We start from the raw sequence: 17,780 nt of genomic DNA, 5'->3' as shown, positions 1-17,780 counted from the left end.
CGGCGCGAGTCTTAATTTTTGTTGATGACATAACTACGTTAGTTATTTGCGTATGAAAACTGCCATGCTGCTGCTATTTATAATTACAAAACGTAAAATTGGACTTAACTGACCGCAATAGTCACAAAAGTAGATTTTAAGCCCGTATAATAAAGTTAAATGATCTTCAAACATGATGGCGCCATTAAATCGGAGTATCTATGCCTAAAATCCGCCGGCCGCTTTCTATCATCGCACCGCTCGCCGTTGGCAGGGTGTTCATCCTCACACCCTAGCACCTAAATGGTCGCGTACTGTGCGGTTTAAGAGGAATTTCCTCCCGCGTACGCTTCGGCTGTGGAATGAGCTCCCTGCCGAGGTTTTCCCGAGGGGCTACAGTATGGGGTTCTTCAAAAAAGGAGTGTACAGGTTATTAAAGGGTCGGCAACGCGCGTGTAATATCTCCAGTGTTGCAGGCGTCCATAGGCTACGGTAACTGCTTACCATCAGGCGGGCCGTATTATTGATTGCCACCGACGTGGTATTAAAAAAAATGACTTTGTTATGCTTTAATTGTACTTTTGTGTACCTATATGGGACATGGCACACTGCGTCCGATTCGCAGGTCGCTCCGAAGCTTGAGCTTTTAGACCTATGTTATGTCTATAGACCATAATCGCGTGTCAAACAGTTAGTAATTCTTAAAAAATGAATGTTAATTGACTCCATGTGAAAATGACTGCAATTATTATCAATGGAAAACCATTCATTAGACTGGATATAGTAAACAAACTAGGCTAAACAATAGGATCCTTGTGTGAGAGCATCAAAGTAACAATGAAATCTACTTACATAGGTACAGGATGTTGCCCACTCGGGCCTACGATGTTGCCTCAATGCCGGATGACCTATTTATAGTCTACATCAATAAGTAGTAGCGGATGAATCATGGCGTCAAAAGTATCTGCCACCCTGGAATACGTATCTGGCAATCTAATTGCTCTTGATACACATAGAGACATCTCATTTTGTTAAGTTATTAGAGAATGGTTGATACTTTTGACGCGTAGTCTCCGCTACTTTTAATGCTGACTGTACCGAGTAGTTAGGTTAGGTTAGTATACTAAGTTAGGGTAGGTAGTTATTCTGGGACAAGACGGGGACAATTCACTTGTTAGCGGGGACACTGGGACACCAAGCTTCAAACGGGAACATGTCCCGGCGTACAGGGACGTATGGTATTTCCGTAACTCAACAGAAAAGTAGATACATTGAATTTTTTGGGACAAGTTATGTTTTCGGATTTATTCCGCCCATGAGGAGCTCTGCAAGCCAGCCAAATTTCATCCAAATCTGATGAAAAAACATCGACAATAAAATAAAAATCGGCCCAGATAATATACCTACTCCCCGTGTAGGTAACGTTCCGTGAATAGGTATTAATTAAATAGTTTCGGAGTATTCTTCGACTCTGTATACACGGTGTTACTTGAGCCACTGAAAACCTGAGACACCCCAACAGATTTTTTAATTTTAAACTCATTTTGAGTATTTATTATTTAATCCGATAAATATTAAAAAAAAATCGTTGTTTAGTTTCCTTAACAATTCTATTCGACTGGTAGGTAATTTTACACAAGATACATCGTCGTTTTAGTGACATCAAACAATTGCTAGTTACCATCGTAAACACTGTTAACTGACCATTTGCATACCTTACTGCAACGAGATAAGGTTTACCAATGGCCAGTTAAGGGTGTTGCTCATTGACAAATAACGTGTCAAATGCTAGTTATTGATGTTGTTGCATTACAAACTTGTAGACTGAGCATGTAAATTACCCCCATTAAAATATAGCGCAATCGATCCTCCTATCGATTCTGAACAATCTGCTGTTTTGTTCAGACAGATATTACAATACAATAATTTATCTATAAGTATTGTGCATCTATAAAATAAAAGCACAAAAGATACACGACGGACACGGACACGGACGGACGGAGACGGACATAAACAGCCGGTCTTATCACTATTTAATTAATCAATAAACTACGTACAAATAGGTACAATGAATATGAGTCATTAATGTACTACAAAAACTATGATGATTTGATTGTTGTGCATTGTACATACACGTGCTCCGATAAACCTCCAAGTAGATCAGATACTAGACCAGAAACATAGGTAAATAAGACGTTAACTACTTATACAGGACAAATGACAGTGCTATCTTGGATGTAGGTAATTTATTTCGTTGTTAACTTGTCACGTCGTGTTATACCCTTTGTCGCTGCACTGCAGTGCAGCTAGCAGATTATGACACGCAGTCATATCGCCTAGCGGCACTGCAGGGGCCTAAAACGGTTGTAATTTTACAGTCCGTTGTCGTCAGTGTTGTTATGTCAGTGCAAGAGCGACGCATGACACAACATAGCTTAAAACGCAGCAATCATGTCCGTGAAGATGGGACTAGCCTAGCATCGTAAAACTCACTACGCCTGAATGATGACCACGACGATGCTCTTACTAAACTAAGAGGTAGTTAGTAGGAATGAAACCACGAAATACTTAGAATAATTCAATTTATTTTCGTAATCTCGAACTCTTGACACTCATAATCTTGTTCATTGTAGGTAGGTACAATATACATATTTGAATTGAGAGTGCAATAGAACATTAAACCTTATCAGGTACATAATAGGCATAACAATGTATTGTGCGGTACGGTTACGTTTCGATGCAATGACAAAGACGTCAAATCAATACGTAAATATAATGTTCAAATCATACATAAAGTTCATGCAAAAACGCTATAGGTAGGTAGTCATTGTACATACTTACCTCAAATAGGGTAAACTAAACAAATGTTGATCCCTCTCCATTGATTGGCCTCTTCAACCTTGTTTAAATGCAACAGTGGTGATTTTCCTAGAAAAATAGAGGCCAATGACTGTACTTCTAAGGTGCAATCATTGAGTAGGTTACCCTATAATTTTGATGCCGAGCGTTTGCCCATTTATTCAAGTTATTTGTGATGATTTTTATAATATCTAAATAAAATCTACACTAATCAATGCCTTATGAACACGCAAACCAGTAAAAATATTCAAAGGCAAGTTTGCTTAATTAATTATTGTTTACAACATTTTTCGAACGCCAATTAATAATAATATAATAAATACATTATTTCAGGCAAAGCCCATAAAAGTGTTAGTATTAGGTACATGTACAAAGCATAACTAATTTAAACAAAACTTGAAAGGCGGATTCAAGACGGAACACTTTTTTTTTAAGGTACATGTCAAATAACTAAAATCAATGTACATATACGCAAGTACGTTTACAAGAGATATACGGTATACCACCTCGTTCACATCTTGAGCGAAAAAAAAATTAGGAATTTAAACAAGTACTAGGTTAAGGTTGCATGTCTAATGTGTTTGTTTATGGCATTGACACTGTCATCACTCATCAGTGGCATTGTGTGTGACGTATTTAATTTTTCTGAATAGAACTGGAAAAAAACCGAAAAAAAAGAAATTTTTCAGTTCCCGAAAAAAAATTGATTTTTTCCGGAATTTTCATTCCTAAGCTTGACATTCAGCCCTATATATAAAAATACAAACAAAATTATACATACCGCTAGCAAAATAATGTATCAAGACTATCAAGGCACCGACGACTTAGTTTTGGCGATAAAAAAATAACAATTTACTATAATAATCAAAACTACTACTATTTATTACTAATTATAATTTGTGTAACATTACTAATACTACTAAGGTAGGTACCATATAGCTATAGACCAATTTTGGTTTTGTGTTCAAATATTAAACTATACATACACACAATATTTGTGTACTTAAATAAATAATAAGGTGCAGTGTAGGTAGTAGATAGGTATAGGGAATAGAGTAATACAATATAACAGTCACATGTTAAATTCACTGACAGGAGGTATCATTAAAGTATTGGATATATTTATGGTGTTAAAATACATAACATAATACATAGGCGCTACAGCTTACTCGTACTCTCTACATACCGTACGATTGTTTGCCACCGTCGATGTATAAAAAGTGCAAATATATTTGCGGCAATTTTTTTCAAACATATGTACTCTTTTTAATGTCAGATAGACCAGATAGTATGATGAGCCCACTAAAAAAGTTCACATATAGGTAACGTCTGGCGCGATCTTGGCTTTTAGCTCCCGCACTACGCACTTTGCGCTAAACTTAGCTAATACATATTTTTGGTAAGGTCATATCTTTGCCCTTGACTGTACTTACAATTATTTAATGTAGACCGTACCAATGTTTGACCTTTGAAATAGTGTATGATGGTACCTACAAATCAGAGAACTACTAGAAAAATCAAAGTAGATACCTTTCGCTTATTTATTTTATTGACTGTAGGTATTTCTTATATCACATTTTCCCTTAAAATCATAAATTTTGTCGAACTGCAATAAAATATTAACGATTTATCTAAATAGCTTCGTTTTTTCCTCATAAGGAAATCCAAAGTTTTTCACCGTGTAAAAACCAGGTGACCGCAACACTACGAGTTTCCCAGTGGCCCCGCCGTTTCTAACTAACCGAGGTTTTTCTAAACAATCATTCATGTAACAAATAATTCTTGAAGAACGTAATTGACTGCCAAAACCTACAGCATTTCTAATAAAGCACAGGTTTTGTTTGTGGTTTTGATCAGAAAACATTGTTAAACTTTTTCCTTTAAAGTTTAAATTAAACTAATGATTCCATTTTATATTTGTTTTCCTGTTCAAGACCAACATTAGAAAAAAAAAGACAATTTAAATATAGAACTAATGACCCACATTAGTAATGTGACATTACATTACAAATATTTTAAACGACATTCAAAGTATAGGTACCTACTTTAACTTTAGGTATAAAGTAAACAAATCACAGAATTGATGATATCTAAAGTAAACAACTAAAAACACTATAGTCAGGCCAATCAACCATGTCACCAAAAAGTGGCTGAAAAGACTCCTTCTATCTCTTTTACGAGTAAATTTCTAACACTGCATTACATCAAAAAAGGGGTGGTTTCAGGTACTTTGTTCCTGACACAAATGGCTGGCCAGACTACTTCCAAATTATTAAACCACACTATAATAAAAACACTCGGAAAACCCCGATTTAAAGGCCCTTCAGGCCTTTAAATCGTGTGTGGAATGTCGAAAATAATAGAAACGACTAGTATCAAATCTCAGTATAATACGTCGGCCTATTAATCCTAAGCAAATAGAACACATTAGGGAAAACGAAGACCGTGTTGAAACCTATCATACCACACGTGAAATACTTGTAGCATAATTCTACGATTATTTTATTTTTATTATCTAGACTGTTCTCCGAATTCCTTAATTCGTTTTTATCCTTTCCTAATAAAGCACAGATGAAGGCATAAGAGACTGATTTACCTATAGCCCTGGTGGCTACAACACCGCAGAAGCCGAGAATGGTTCTGAGGATGGTGTTGCCGAGCATGTCGATGGAGGGCCAGATGATGGTGTAGGGGGGAGGGGTGGAGGCGGGCGCCAGGTTGCCGAGCTGGTAGTTGGTCCAGGAGCCCGTGAGGATGCCGGCGCACACGCTCACGATCATGGTCGTGTCGCCTCTGGAAAACGGGTAAAACTGGTTAGATTTTTACTAACTTTAACCAGAATAAGTTGGTAAAACTTAGTATGCCTTTTAAATTAAAATAAAATAGGTTTTGTATCATTCTAATCTAACAAACACTAATTTACAAGAGATAAATAAAAAAAAAGTGAACTAATTTTAATAGTATTTGAATTTTTAACTATTGGTATTTTTTTAATTATTAGTAAGTAAGTAAATATTCTTTATTAGTATTTATTATTAGTTATTTTTTAATTATTAGTATTTCCGGCATAATTTGTACGTAAACCATTTCTCAGCCTCTTGCTATTACCCGTTTAAATGGTCCAGCTGATCTGATAGTGAAGACCAAAGATGGTCATAGGAACTCTTCAACAACGCATACTCATTGTGTTTTGCTCTTTAGAGTTATCTGTACGAGTAGCAGATGTTAATATAAAGAAAAGCACGTCGGCGATAAAAGTAAAATATACAGGTATAACATGATTTTGATTATAGCTGCATACGCAAAATTTCCACACGGTAAATTTTGTATATACAGCCCCATGGTACGGCACAGTATTGTTTCTTAGGGCGCCCAGAGCCACGGAACGTATAAGGGGCGCCCAAAGTTCGTTCATGAGATCATAAATGTGATTCACACCCATAAATAAACGAATAATACAAAAACGCCGTATATTAATAAAACGATGACCAATACAACAAAATCCTTTGAAAATAATGACACACGGTACGTACTAAATTAGAGGAAAATGCATTCAAGCAGTCGTTATTGCCTTTGAAATGGTAGTGACATCATGAAATATGTCATAATCTATGTATACAATCAAACTTTACTAACTTTATAATATTGTCTTCGGTTACCGCGATAGTTACTCATCATAGACACTTTAAGGCTGGTTGTACATGCAAAATCGGTTCATAAGGCTAGTTATACACTACAATTATTTTCAAGTAAAGATATATATATACGCGATTAAAAAAAAACAAAAAAAAAAAAAAAAACGGGATGTATTATAAATTCAATATACGCGATATAATCCGTTTTCATAGTTTTATTTCATTTACTAACTTTAGTTACATTTTTACATTTACAAACCGGCACGAGTAGTAACCACCTGTTATTAAAGCCAAATTGTAATTCATAATACACTATAGAAGCATTTTTCTTTTAACCATTGCGAGTACCTTGCCGCTACCCGTCGAAGGGTAATAAACATGACACAATAACATGGCAGGTTAAGGGCACGCCTTGGCCTTGGAAAAACCCTAACTTTATAATATGGTTGAAGTAATTTCTGATAAACGACATGAGGCAATGCTCGTCTTGTAGACAAGAAGACTAAAGTTATATTCACTGTGTCACTAAAATGACTTTTAAATGCAGGTGTACATAAAACTCAATTTGAAAAAAACATACATAACATTGACCCTAATAATGGGGGAAACCCAGTTTTCTCGTCCTTGGACTCGTGATAACCGAGATTTTTGTTCATTTCCATTGTTTCAGTTGTTGTCATGACCTGGGGTCAACTTTAGCCGATTTGACATTTTAACAGTATTCTAGAATATCGACACTGTTGCAAAAAAACACATGTTTGAAAACTTGTACTGCCAAGTGATATAACTATTAGAACGACATGAAAACAATTAACAATCACAAAAACCGTATACGTTATTAACCAGGTTTCAGTTACTTCTATATTTAGTTTAATTATAATAAACTCTTCTCTTATAATATAATCTTACGATAATAAAATTTATAGGGTTGTAATATTTAATTTAATGGATTAGGTAGCCTAGTTGGTCGTGACTCACTAGTCTCACACGCTGGTGGTCATTTGTTGGAACCCCGTTAAGGACCTTTATTTGCGTGATGAGCAATAGTAGCATGAAAGTCGTCGTCTGGTGCCCACAATACGAGGCTAATTGAGCTACTATTGCACTAGGATGACTTGTGTCAGACTGTCCCATTCATTTTTTTTTAATTAATAATTATATTATGTTCCAATCCTTACTCCCCGTCAAAGTCCGCCTCGCAGTAAAATTGTACTCATCAATATTTCTGGTACCGTTGATACAAGCGGTCAGCCCGTGCGTCAACAACGTCCACTGTCTTGTCCGCGTCGGGGTGGTACCTAGACCAGCACGGACACGACTAGCGCGACCGCAGGCACAGCCAGTCGTTCAGCGGCACCAGTACGATTCCTCACCTGGTGGGCGTCCACTTGTCCGCGTTGGGGTGGTACACGATGACCAGCACGGACACGGCCAGCACGACTGCTGGGGACAGCCAGTGCGTGAGCAGCCAGTCGTCCAGCGCGTCCACCATAGGTATCAGGAGCACTAGCAGGCCTGAAGCCATGAGCAGGCCCGCTGCTATGTCCTGCAAAAGAGGCGGGGCTGGTTAGCATCAACATCGTACACAAACACTTTATCATTACCATAGTTCATTTATAATAGTCTAACCCGTTCGTATAAAAATACCGCAAATCGATGTACAGGTTAGCCGTTTGGCACACACATACTAGAGGCCAAAACAAAATTTTTGACCCGCAGTTCCTAAAAAAATTTCGCTGGGGGGAGTGGTAAAACATTTTTTTTTTGTATCGAAAAAAAAAAATATTTTTTCCAAAACCAAATGTGGTATCATACGAAAGGGCTTTTTGAGGCGATTCTAAAAATTTATCACATCATTACCTATACATTTCGGGCATTTTTTTTAAATTAAAACTAAAAGAATTTTCGAAACATACCAAGTTTGGGCTTCTCCAGACACGATATGGCTGATTTTTTTTTTGTACAATATACCACAAATGATACGTGATATCCTCATGTCTAACTCCAAGAAAGCAATTTAGAAAATAATATCATAGTCAAAAATTTTGTTTCGACCTCTAGTATGCGTGTGCCAAACGGCTAAACTGTCATCGATTTGCGGTATTCCTTTGAAATTGGGGTCGAGCGGCTTCCGCTATAATTATCAAAGGGTCGGTGGCACCAAACTGTTTGTCATCGTACTCATCGTTAAAGAGTTCGCTAAATATTGTATGGAACGTTTCATAGGAAACCGCCTCAGCGCGCCGGGTGACGTTAATCAGTCTGTCAAGTGTGGATGGTGCAACTGGCACTAACGTAACACTCTAAACCAATTTAACCAATACAAAATGCGCTACTAAGTGTTCTATACTCTAAAATTCTTTCTTCGATTGATGGTTACCGTTACCCCCTAGTGTTTTTCGTTGCAATAACTTTCCCATATGAGGCCATCAAGAACCTTTGTATGAAACCTCCGTGATTTCTTTATAAACAATAGTTGTAAGTAAAAGAGAAATTTCCGGTTTCAATTATAAATTTGTTTTTTTTCTTCATCTGAGTTGATTGAACCGATTTACTTACACCTACTAAGGGCCGTTTGTAATATCTTTCATTTTGGCTAATCCGATCTGAAGTGCAAAAGAGATATCATTACTTATATGAAGATTACATGAGTATGAAGGAGCCATCATATCAAATTTAAAAGCGGGACCACTTTAAGACTTCTATATTAATTAATCAACCAGTTTAAATGTACCAAAACATAAGCTTATCAACACCTTATCAAGCTTGAAAATACTAAAGGCTGCATTCAGGATGTGTGGTGCGTAGTTATATCTTGGAATGTACTCGTTATGTTATGATACTAAAAGCAACAGAAATTACATACAAACGTTTTTATTGTCAGTTCTGCCTCTCTTTACCTACCTTGTTATTAAGTACATTACATAGAAAAAATTTGAATAACTAAGTCTAAAGTTTTTCTTAATTTTAGCAACGATGGAAAGGAGGCGGTATCTAAATAAATAAATGCGTTTAGGATAATTTACTGTTTTCTGAATAAGCGTTTTAGAAAAAAGATAAAATGGGTAAAAGGTGACTCCATACAAAGCATCATCTTAAATAGATGGAATAGCAATGGCGCCTAAAATGAGAGAACAAAGTTTACTAAATAATTATAGTCATAAAGATCAAGTGACGCCGATTCGATCCATGATGAATGTTACTTCATGTCGATACATATGTTCTCGTCTAGTCAAAACAATTTCCGAACTTTTCCTATTTGTACAAAAATAATGTTTAAGATAAAAAAACAATAATGTTTAAGACTAATACTAACATAATTAAATTTTATAATATGAAAATATTCCACAATAACAAAAATTGTATACAAGAAATACCACCTAAATATAGGGGGTCATCCATTATTATTATTTTGGGTAGGAGGGGTAGGTAGGTACAGATATAGAAAAGGCTATTATATAAGGACTAGGACAAGCAACGCGGCTCTGCCAATGTACTGACAATTTTGCTTCGAGCCCAAGCATGCAGGAGTGCAGTAGGAGAGGACAATATTATTTAGGCAACGTTTTTTAAAAGCCCATTTTTCAACAATAAGTCTCATGCAATTTTATTACACGATCAAAATTAACTATGTAGATTAAATATTACTATTATGAGTCATATTACTGAGTTGTTTGATCTACATGTGTAAAAAAAATAAAAAAAATAATAAAAAAATGTTTTTACTACAGGAACTCCGAACTCCGGCGCATCGGGGCTAGTACAATCAGAGACATTCCCGGTGAACCACTTCAGAGAGTTCAGAGATAACCAATTACGATTCTTTATGTAAATAATGAAAAAGGTAAAAACAGGTAATGAGACAAACATATATATAGGTAGTAAGGGCAGTTTATTAGTTGTTGTTGTTTAGGCTAAGCTTCGCCTCCCCATAAAGATAACCAATTAGGATGCATTTTGGATTCCTTATCTTAGTTTGCAAAAGCCGGCCGTCCAAAGACAATGGACGGCAATAAACTTTACCTGAGCTAACCTTTTTTTTTCAACACCCACATTATTAAGTGCCATGCTATTGGTCATCATCACTTACATAATATCGCCTGACCGCCTGCAAGACGTTTAAACGATTTTTGCCCTTAAGGTGGTTCACCGGGAATGTCCCCGATTGTGCCTAATAGCCCTAATAGGTATATTAATATTACCTTATATAGTTATTTATATTTATTTTTAATACAGTTGCTCATAAAGTGCTACTTTACGTAGCTGTTTAGCGTGCGGAAAGTTGGTTTTCGCGAACTAGTGCTTTTTACTTTTCCAATTTTTTTAAATTTATTCTTGTTCCAATTCATGACTACTTATTGATGAGTGTTAATATTAGTTTCCTTTAAACGTCGTAATCAACATAAAAACCTACTATTAATGTAAGAATACGAAAAATATACATATTTTACATTTTATTACTTACCTCTTCATCATTATAACACGTCTATTTTTTTATATATTGAATATTGAAAAACCGTTCTTAATAAGTTGTCTGACTGGAACGGAACGCCTGTCAAAGAAGAGGCGTTTTTTCTTTCTGCTTTAAGTTTCCAAAGGCAACATTCGATATTGTTTTTATAAATGTACGATACACAAATAATCGTAATTAACGATATTTGGGTAATAATAGTACAATGTTTTATATTTACAATTGTTTCTGTCTTATAGAACATCCATTTAAAAAAAAACTTTCATTGAAGTGGGTTCAATAATAATAACACCCAGCTAAAAAAACACCTCTTCATAACGTCAATGATGTCACAGAATTAATAATATAAAAGTTTCGAATTCCTTACTTGTTGTTTTTCTTATTTTTTTCGCAACTGTATTAAAAAACGTCGTTCGATACACGTGAGGAAATGTCATTCTTCACTCGTCCCGAGTCTTGCAAGATATCTCGGTACTCGTGAAGTTATGACATACTTTCCGCACTAGCATCGAAATGTACTATTTTCAAACACTGAATCAGCACTAGGAAAATCCTTCGCGGTGATTCAACTGATAAACTAGGGAAACCCGGGACTGTACTAAACTAGAGAGAGAGGTATTAGCCTATTATTTATGCGATTATAGTACTTATTGTTCAGCTTTACGTCCTAAAATGTTATGAGTACGATGTCTGCTTGGGCTGCTTAGAAACTGACATGCCTGTTTACATTAAGTGTAGATAAATTAACGAGGACAAACACGACTACCTACGTTTGTTTGTAGAAATAATCAGTACTAGATATTCTGAATCATCAATTTATTAAAATTATTAAAATGCAAGCAATACTTCTAGGCGTTTAACAAATACGCATGTATATTATATTAAGAGCAAGAGTGGCCTAAATCTATTATATCTTACATGCGATCATACTGTTTAATTACTGGAGGTTGTAGTCTAGAATGGCGTGACCATCAAACATATATGTACAGTCACCTGCAATACTATGTTACACATGCAACGAAGGCCGTAAAAATATCTGACACGATCTTATTTGTAGAGCCATAAGAGCGTTTCATATTTTTGCGGCCTTCGAAGAGTAACATACTTACATAATTATTGCAGGTAACTATAGGTATATACATGGACGGAAGTAATAGTACAAATGTTACCATCGTCGTATATGTTGAACATTTTGTGAAAAAACGGAATACTACTGTTGTCAATACTACCAAATACCTGATGTTCACACAGTAAAAAATAAACTCAGCAATTGCTCGCTGTTTAAACTAAATTCTGCTAAGCACCTCTATTAATAAAGCGACTACTTTGTTTTATTACATTAGATAATTAATTATTCAACGTATACTAACATAGATAAGGATGATTTCTTCAAGCTCAGAGTGCAAAGTCTTAATTGAGCTGTATTGGTTGTGTCAATAATAAATTGGAACGTGTTCCCAGTTTAGTTCGGGTCTTGAAACCATCTTGAAACCATATTAATTAATGACCTCGCAGACAACCATTACAATCTATGTATAAGAGCTGCAGTAATAAAACAGGTACATTACATTTAGATTGCATCAATAGATGTAGATTGTAGGTTGAACATTTTTAATCAAGTATTTGTTTAAGAAGTTATAATTACTTTATAGCACAATCGGATTAGGACTAACCTCGAAATCTCTGGAACAGTCCTGAAATTTGGTATGAATGTTAATAAAAGGTCTCTTTTTCATGTCCACATTTGGGGACCTCGAGGAACTGCCGCCATCTTGGAAAATGTGTATCATCTTGGAGAAATCTGCATTTTACTCGGAATCTAAGTTCTCTATGACAATATGATGTAAGGCAACCTTAAAGCCGATTAAATTTTACACAAAAAAGTCTTCGATACTTGCGATAAAATACATGTTCTTAGAGAAAATACTTGCTGAATCCAGATTTAGCGCTTAAAATACATTTCCAGGGGACACTCTCTTAATAGGAAACTTGGAGAAATATGAATTCCACTTTTGTCTGTACATTCGCACATGATCTACCCCAATATCAACATTTTACTCGACTGCGACTTTACCAGAAACTAGGGTAATGGGTTTGATTAAGTACTGATGATGATTCAGTACACCCTGTGGCCAATGCCAATTTCAGGACTGTTCCAGAGTCAATAAATTGTATACACAGATGTCAATCACAATGAAAAAATCAATGATGATCAACTCTGGTCAACATGGGACTCGAACCCACATCCTTGGATTGCCGGTCCAATGCACCTTAATTTCAGGATGACTACCTACAACATCAAATATTTAAGTCCCCTGCTGTACCGTGACAGTAACATGTGACGTTGTCGTAGAAGCCCACAACACTACCTAGTAACATCCATACATAACGTTTGACTACGCAACGTAACAAAAGTACCTAAACAGCGCGTGTTGCTTCAACATATTATGAATTTCAGTGCTTGGATTCCCTAATTTCAGAGTGGGGATTCCCTAATTTGTGCGCCCAAATGACTAACGCCTGAGCTTATCAAAATTCAAGGTAAAATTTCATCACGACGAAAATAATTAAACACGGAAAAGTAAACGTAAGCAATCAAAACAAGGAAAATGTTTTACTACGAAGTTACAAGCTACTTAATTATTCGTAGTAAATTCCATAAGCAATCATTTCGGGGAACTAAGTCATTCAGTGTTGTTTATCAGAGCAAACCGGGCCGTAATGATAAGAATTCATGCCTGTTGGAATGTTTGATGATACGGCTCTTCGGTAGCTTTTACTTTTATATCTTAGAGTTTTAAAAGTTTGCCTGTACCTTTAATTTTTCCGGGGAAATGATAACAAAACAATGTGTTGCAATCTATGCCTAACCCGAGTACACGTAACTCCTGATGTACTCTAGATGAATAAAACGACTTACTTACCAGAACGCTGTGCATGCCAAGATACACGCGACTGACGCAGATAAGTGTACACCACGAGACGGCAATCAAGGCACCCCAGTGAACCGGGTACTCGTATCTAGGACAAAAATAGTAAAATAAAATTAAAATAAAATATTTTTATTGACAGAAGCAAGTACAAAATAGGTGTTGAAGGCCCTGAGCTAGGTAAAAACCAGTGTTACAGAAGTCAGTGTCCTCTCCCAAACAATGGAAACTGTATATAAATAGTAGAATTAAAATCTATATAATAAGTTAGTACATAGTTCAGACTATATAGTAGCACTGAATACAAGAGTTTCCGATATGCCCCATCATGCCTCCCAAGCAAGTAAGTAAGTATGCAAGACATGATTATCCCGAGTTTCATCATATTCCATTGTAAATATCCAAAGTAACTTATAGATATATCTTATTCATTAACAACCGATATTTGACGACCGGTCTGACCTAGTGGCCTATGAAGCCGATGGTCCTGGGTTCGAATCCCGGTATGGGCATTTATTTGCGTGATAAGCACAGATATGTGTTCCTGAGTCATGGACGTTTTCTATGTATTTAAGTATTTGTATATTATATATATCGTTGTATGAGTACCCACAACACAAGCCTTCTTGAGCTTACCGTGGGACTTGGTCAATTTGTGTAAGAATGTCCCTATAATATTTATAATTTATTTATTTATTCATACATCTCTCTGAAATATGTATCAGCATGTAGCAGCAGTCGCTTATGTTTTTCTGAAATTTGTTTAGATGTAAATATGAAACTAAATATTTATCTTAAACGCTAGTTCCTATAAAACACAATTTTAATCTATGTCCTTTGCAATAACATATTGCCGGGTTCAGAAAAAAAAAAAGATAGACGTAACAAAAAAGATATCCATTTTGTTTGTATAAGATTAATTGAGGATATCATACTATAATTATTTTGATTTCGGCATTATAAGGCCGTTACCTGTCCATAGTGTACAGCAGCACGGAGAATGGTATTGAAACTCCGACCATTGCATGTGTGGACGGCATGCCATACTCAATGGCCCATTTGGTTTGTAGTTTCTTGACCGGATACCCCGGACGGGGCCACCGGATTATGTCTTTCACACCTTGTCCTGGAATTCAAGAGAAAATTCTTTGAGATTTGTATAAGAATTGTGTTTGATGTTTTATAAACATTAGAAAGTAATATATATATATATATTACTTATATATATATATATATATATATATATATATATATATATAGTGATAAAGGACATGAATATCTAAGAATCATTTATACAAGTGAAATATGATATAATAACAAGTATGATATAATATGATATAATAAAAACTAGTTTGGGGCCAATGGATATTAGCTTAATTGTAAAATCTAATTTTTTGTTAAGTTCAATCTGTAATGTCAATTTGTAAAATATTTGGTAAATAAACGATTTGTATTTGTATAAAAATGATGTAGGTATTACTACGCAAAAATTAAACTTCTTAACTGAATAGATCAAATTAAGAATTGTGTATTACGTAAATATTATTTGCAATTTAAATATCTAATTGTGTATTCTAAGAAAAAGTCATAAATAGATGAATTAATTATGGGTGCACTTATAAGTAAGCATGAACGAATAGGCAACAACTGGAATTGATATTTAACATCAGTTGCGCTTGGCGTAAAGATAAAAGATAAACCTATACATAATATAATAGGATACTTGGCTTTATCCGCATCCACAAATAAAAAAGTGATGTCCTTTAACTTCTACAATATTACCATGCCAAACATTTTTAAGGTTCCGTACCCAAAGCACAGATTATATAATACTATACTAGTCCCAAAGGGTAAAAACGGGACCCTGTTACTAGAACTCTGTTGTCCGTCTGCCTGTCACCAGGCTGTATCTCATGAACTGTGATAGCTAGACAGTCGAAATTTAAAAATATATTAATAACAGGTCACTCACGTATTTTAAGTCAAAAAACGCTTGACATGTTTCATGTTTCGTTATTAATATATTTAATATGTCTGTGTCTCACGGAAGTTTTTTTATTAAAGTTGAAATTTTCACAGATGATGTATTTCTGTTGCCGCTATAACAACAAATACTAAAAAGTATGGAGCCCTTGGACCGGTTTTTAATTTTTTACTTTGAATGTTTGGCCAGGAAAGCCAGGAAATGTTTATTTATGTTAGCTGTAAATGTAATATTTTTATGATCCTAAATGATAAAAAGTATTATGCTTCATTGTGAAGAATATATTGAGATTGTATTATTGCCACAACTACCAGTAAAAAACAATTGCACAAGAGAAAAAACAAAATACACAATATATTCATCGCACAAAAACCAGTCTGTACCTACACTGGTTATATAATATCATTAAATAATAGTTTAGTGTGGTTTAGTGTAAGGACACTCAAACATTCTTCTTCTTCTTCTTTTTTCCTAGGGGCTATGTAAGGCTCCAGAGCCTATGTATCACTGCGACCATCTCTGATCTATTGTGATCGCCACCTACTATCTCGATCCAAACCTGCAACTTCAAACAGCTGCAGGATCTTTTTGGTTTCGACAGACTAACTCCTCCGGGCGCAATATATGTCCACCCAGGATCAAGTCACGAGTGCGCATTAGGCAGGAGCACTCTGTGAGGATGTGTAGGGGCGTCTCCTCTGTCTCCATACAGAGTCTGCACCGCCCCATGTCACGTTTCCCCATAGTGTGCATGTGCTTATTTAGGCCGCAGTGCCCGGTAAGCACCCTAACCAAGTTGCGCAGTTGGTTCCTAGGCAGCGCCACTCAAACATTAAACCAAACCAATATAAACTTTAATGGGTTGACATAAGAATAAGGATTTCATTTTATATGTAAACAGTAACCTGAGTGATTTGTATCTAAGTCTAACATGTGATAAGATGACTCATAACACCAAGGATAACATTTGTTACTCATCAATTTAAATATCTAGACAGCCAATAAAAAAGATATAAATATTTTTTTAAATATATATTTACCTATGTACATACAAACAGTCCAGACAAGTATGACTCTCCTGCCGACCGCACCATCAATATTCCAGAACCAAAAGGGTATAAATGTGGCATAGAATATCTCATCCCCAAGTGCAGTACCAAGTACAAATAGCCAGTACCAGAACTTGTTGTTGATATGGCACTCGACCTCATCCACGCTCTCGCCTGAAGTATCCGTATCGTATGAGGTTTGAGAACTGCTAGAGATGTTGCTGGGCGCCCGCTTGTGCTGCCTAATATCACTTTCATTATCCTTCTCACGTTCCAACCTCTCGGAATGTATGACTTCACCATCACCTTCGTTATCACGAACACTGCTCTTGTATATAACTCCAAAAAAGTTCTGCACTTTGACGACCAACAAAGGGTCTTTTAAATAGTCTATGAAGTCGTCCCACATTGTTTGAAAGTTGAGATTTATTATAACTTGAACTTCTATTCACTATTCTAGAATCTATCACGTCCGTCCGATTCCTTCCCTTGATCCTTGGACTGTCAACTGTCAGTGTCAAAATCTGAAAAGCCAGTATTGCCAGATAAAAAAAAACTTTTCAAGCTTCTCAGACATTCCTAAAGCTTCTTTCACACTCGTGCGTAAATCGCGGCGTGAAGCCGACTGACGACAAGAATGGACAGGAACGCAGCTGTAGTGCGACTTGGGGGTGGGGGCCTACCGCAAAAACCGAAATTCGCAAATTGCGGGGATCTGTCTCTTTTACTCCAATGAAGGCGTAATTACAGTAACAAAAAAAGTGTGAACTTCGATTTTCGCGGTTATAGCCTAAGCAGTATGGCTTAGTGCCTTAGCCTGACCAGATGGACGTAAGGAAAAAAAATGTTTAGGACCTGGAGAACGTCAAAAAT

At 35.9% G+C, this 17,780-nt stretch overlaps 1 protein-coding gene across 1 annotated transcript; it reads right to left on the bottom strand.

Annotated features, from left to right (window-relative positions):
- Window positions 1–2,546: 2,546 nt before the first annotated feature.
- On the bottom strand, window positions 2,547–17,390 carry LOC134743862 (sphingosine-1-phosphate phosphatase 1-like). Its single transcript, XM_063677492.1, has 5 exons — window positions 16,899–17,390; window positions 14,847–15,000; window positions 13,869–13,965; window positions 7,847–8,019; window positions 2,547–5,631 (listed from the first exon to the last, which is right to left on the bottom strand). The coding sequence occupies exons 1-5, from the start codon at window positions 17,314–17,316 to the stop codon at window positions 5,214–5,216; spliced, it is 1,260 nt and encodes a 419-aa protein (XP_063533562.1). The 5' UTR covers window positions 17,317–17,390; the 3' UTR covers window positions 2,547–5,213.
- Window positions 17,391–17,780: the final 390 nt, after the last annotated feature.

This window comes from Cydia strobilella, chromosome 1 (assembly GCF_947568885.1).
Source record: "Cydia strobilella chromosome 1, ilCydStro3.1, whole genome shotgun sequence".
NCBI classification, from domain to species: domain Eukaryota; kingdom Metazoa; phylum Arthropoda; class Insecta; order Lepidoptera; family Tortricidae; genus Cydia; species Cydia strobilella.
Note: the sequence above shows the minus strand (reverse complement) of the source record. Positions and strands in the feature narration are given on the sequence as shown.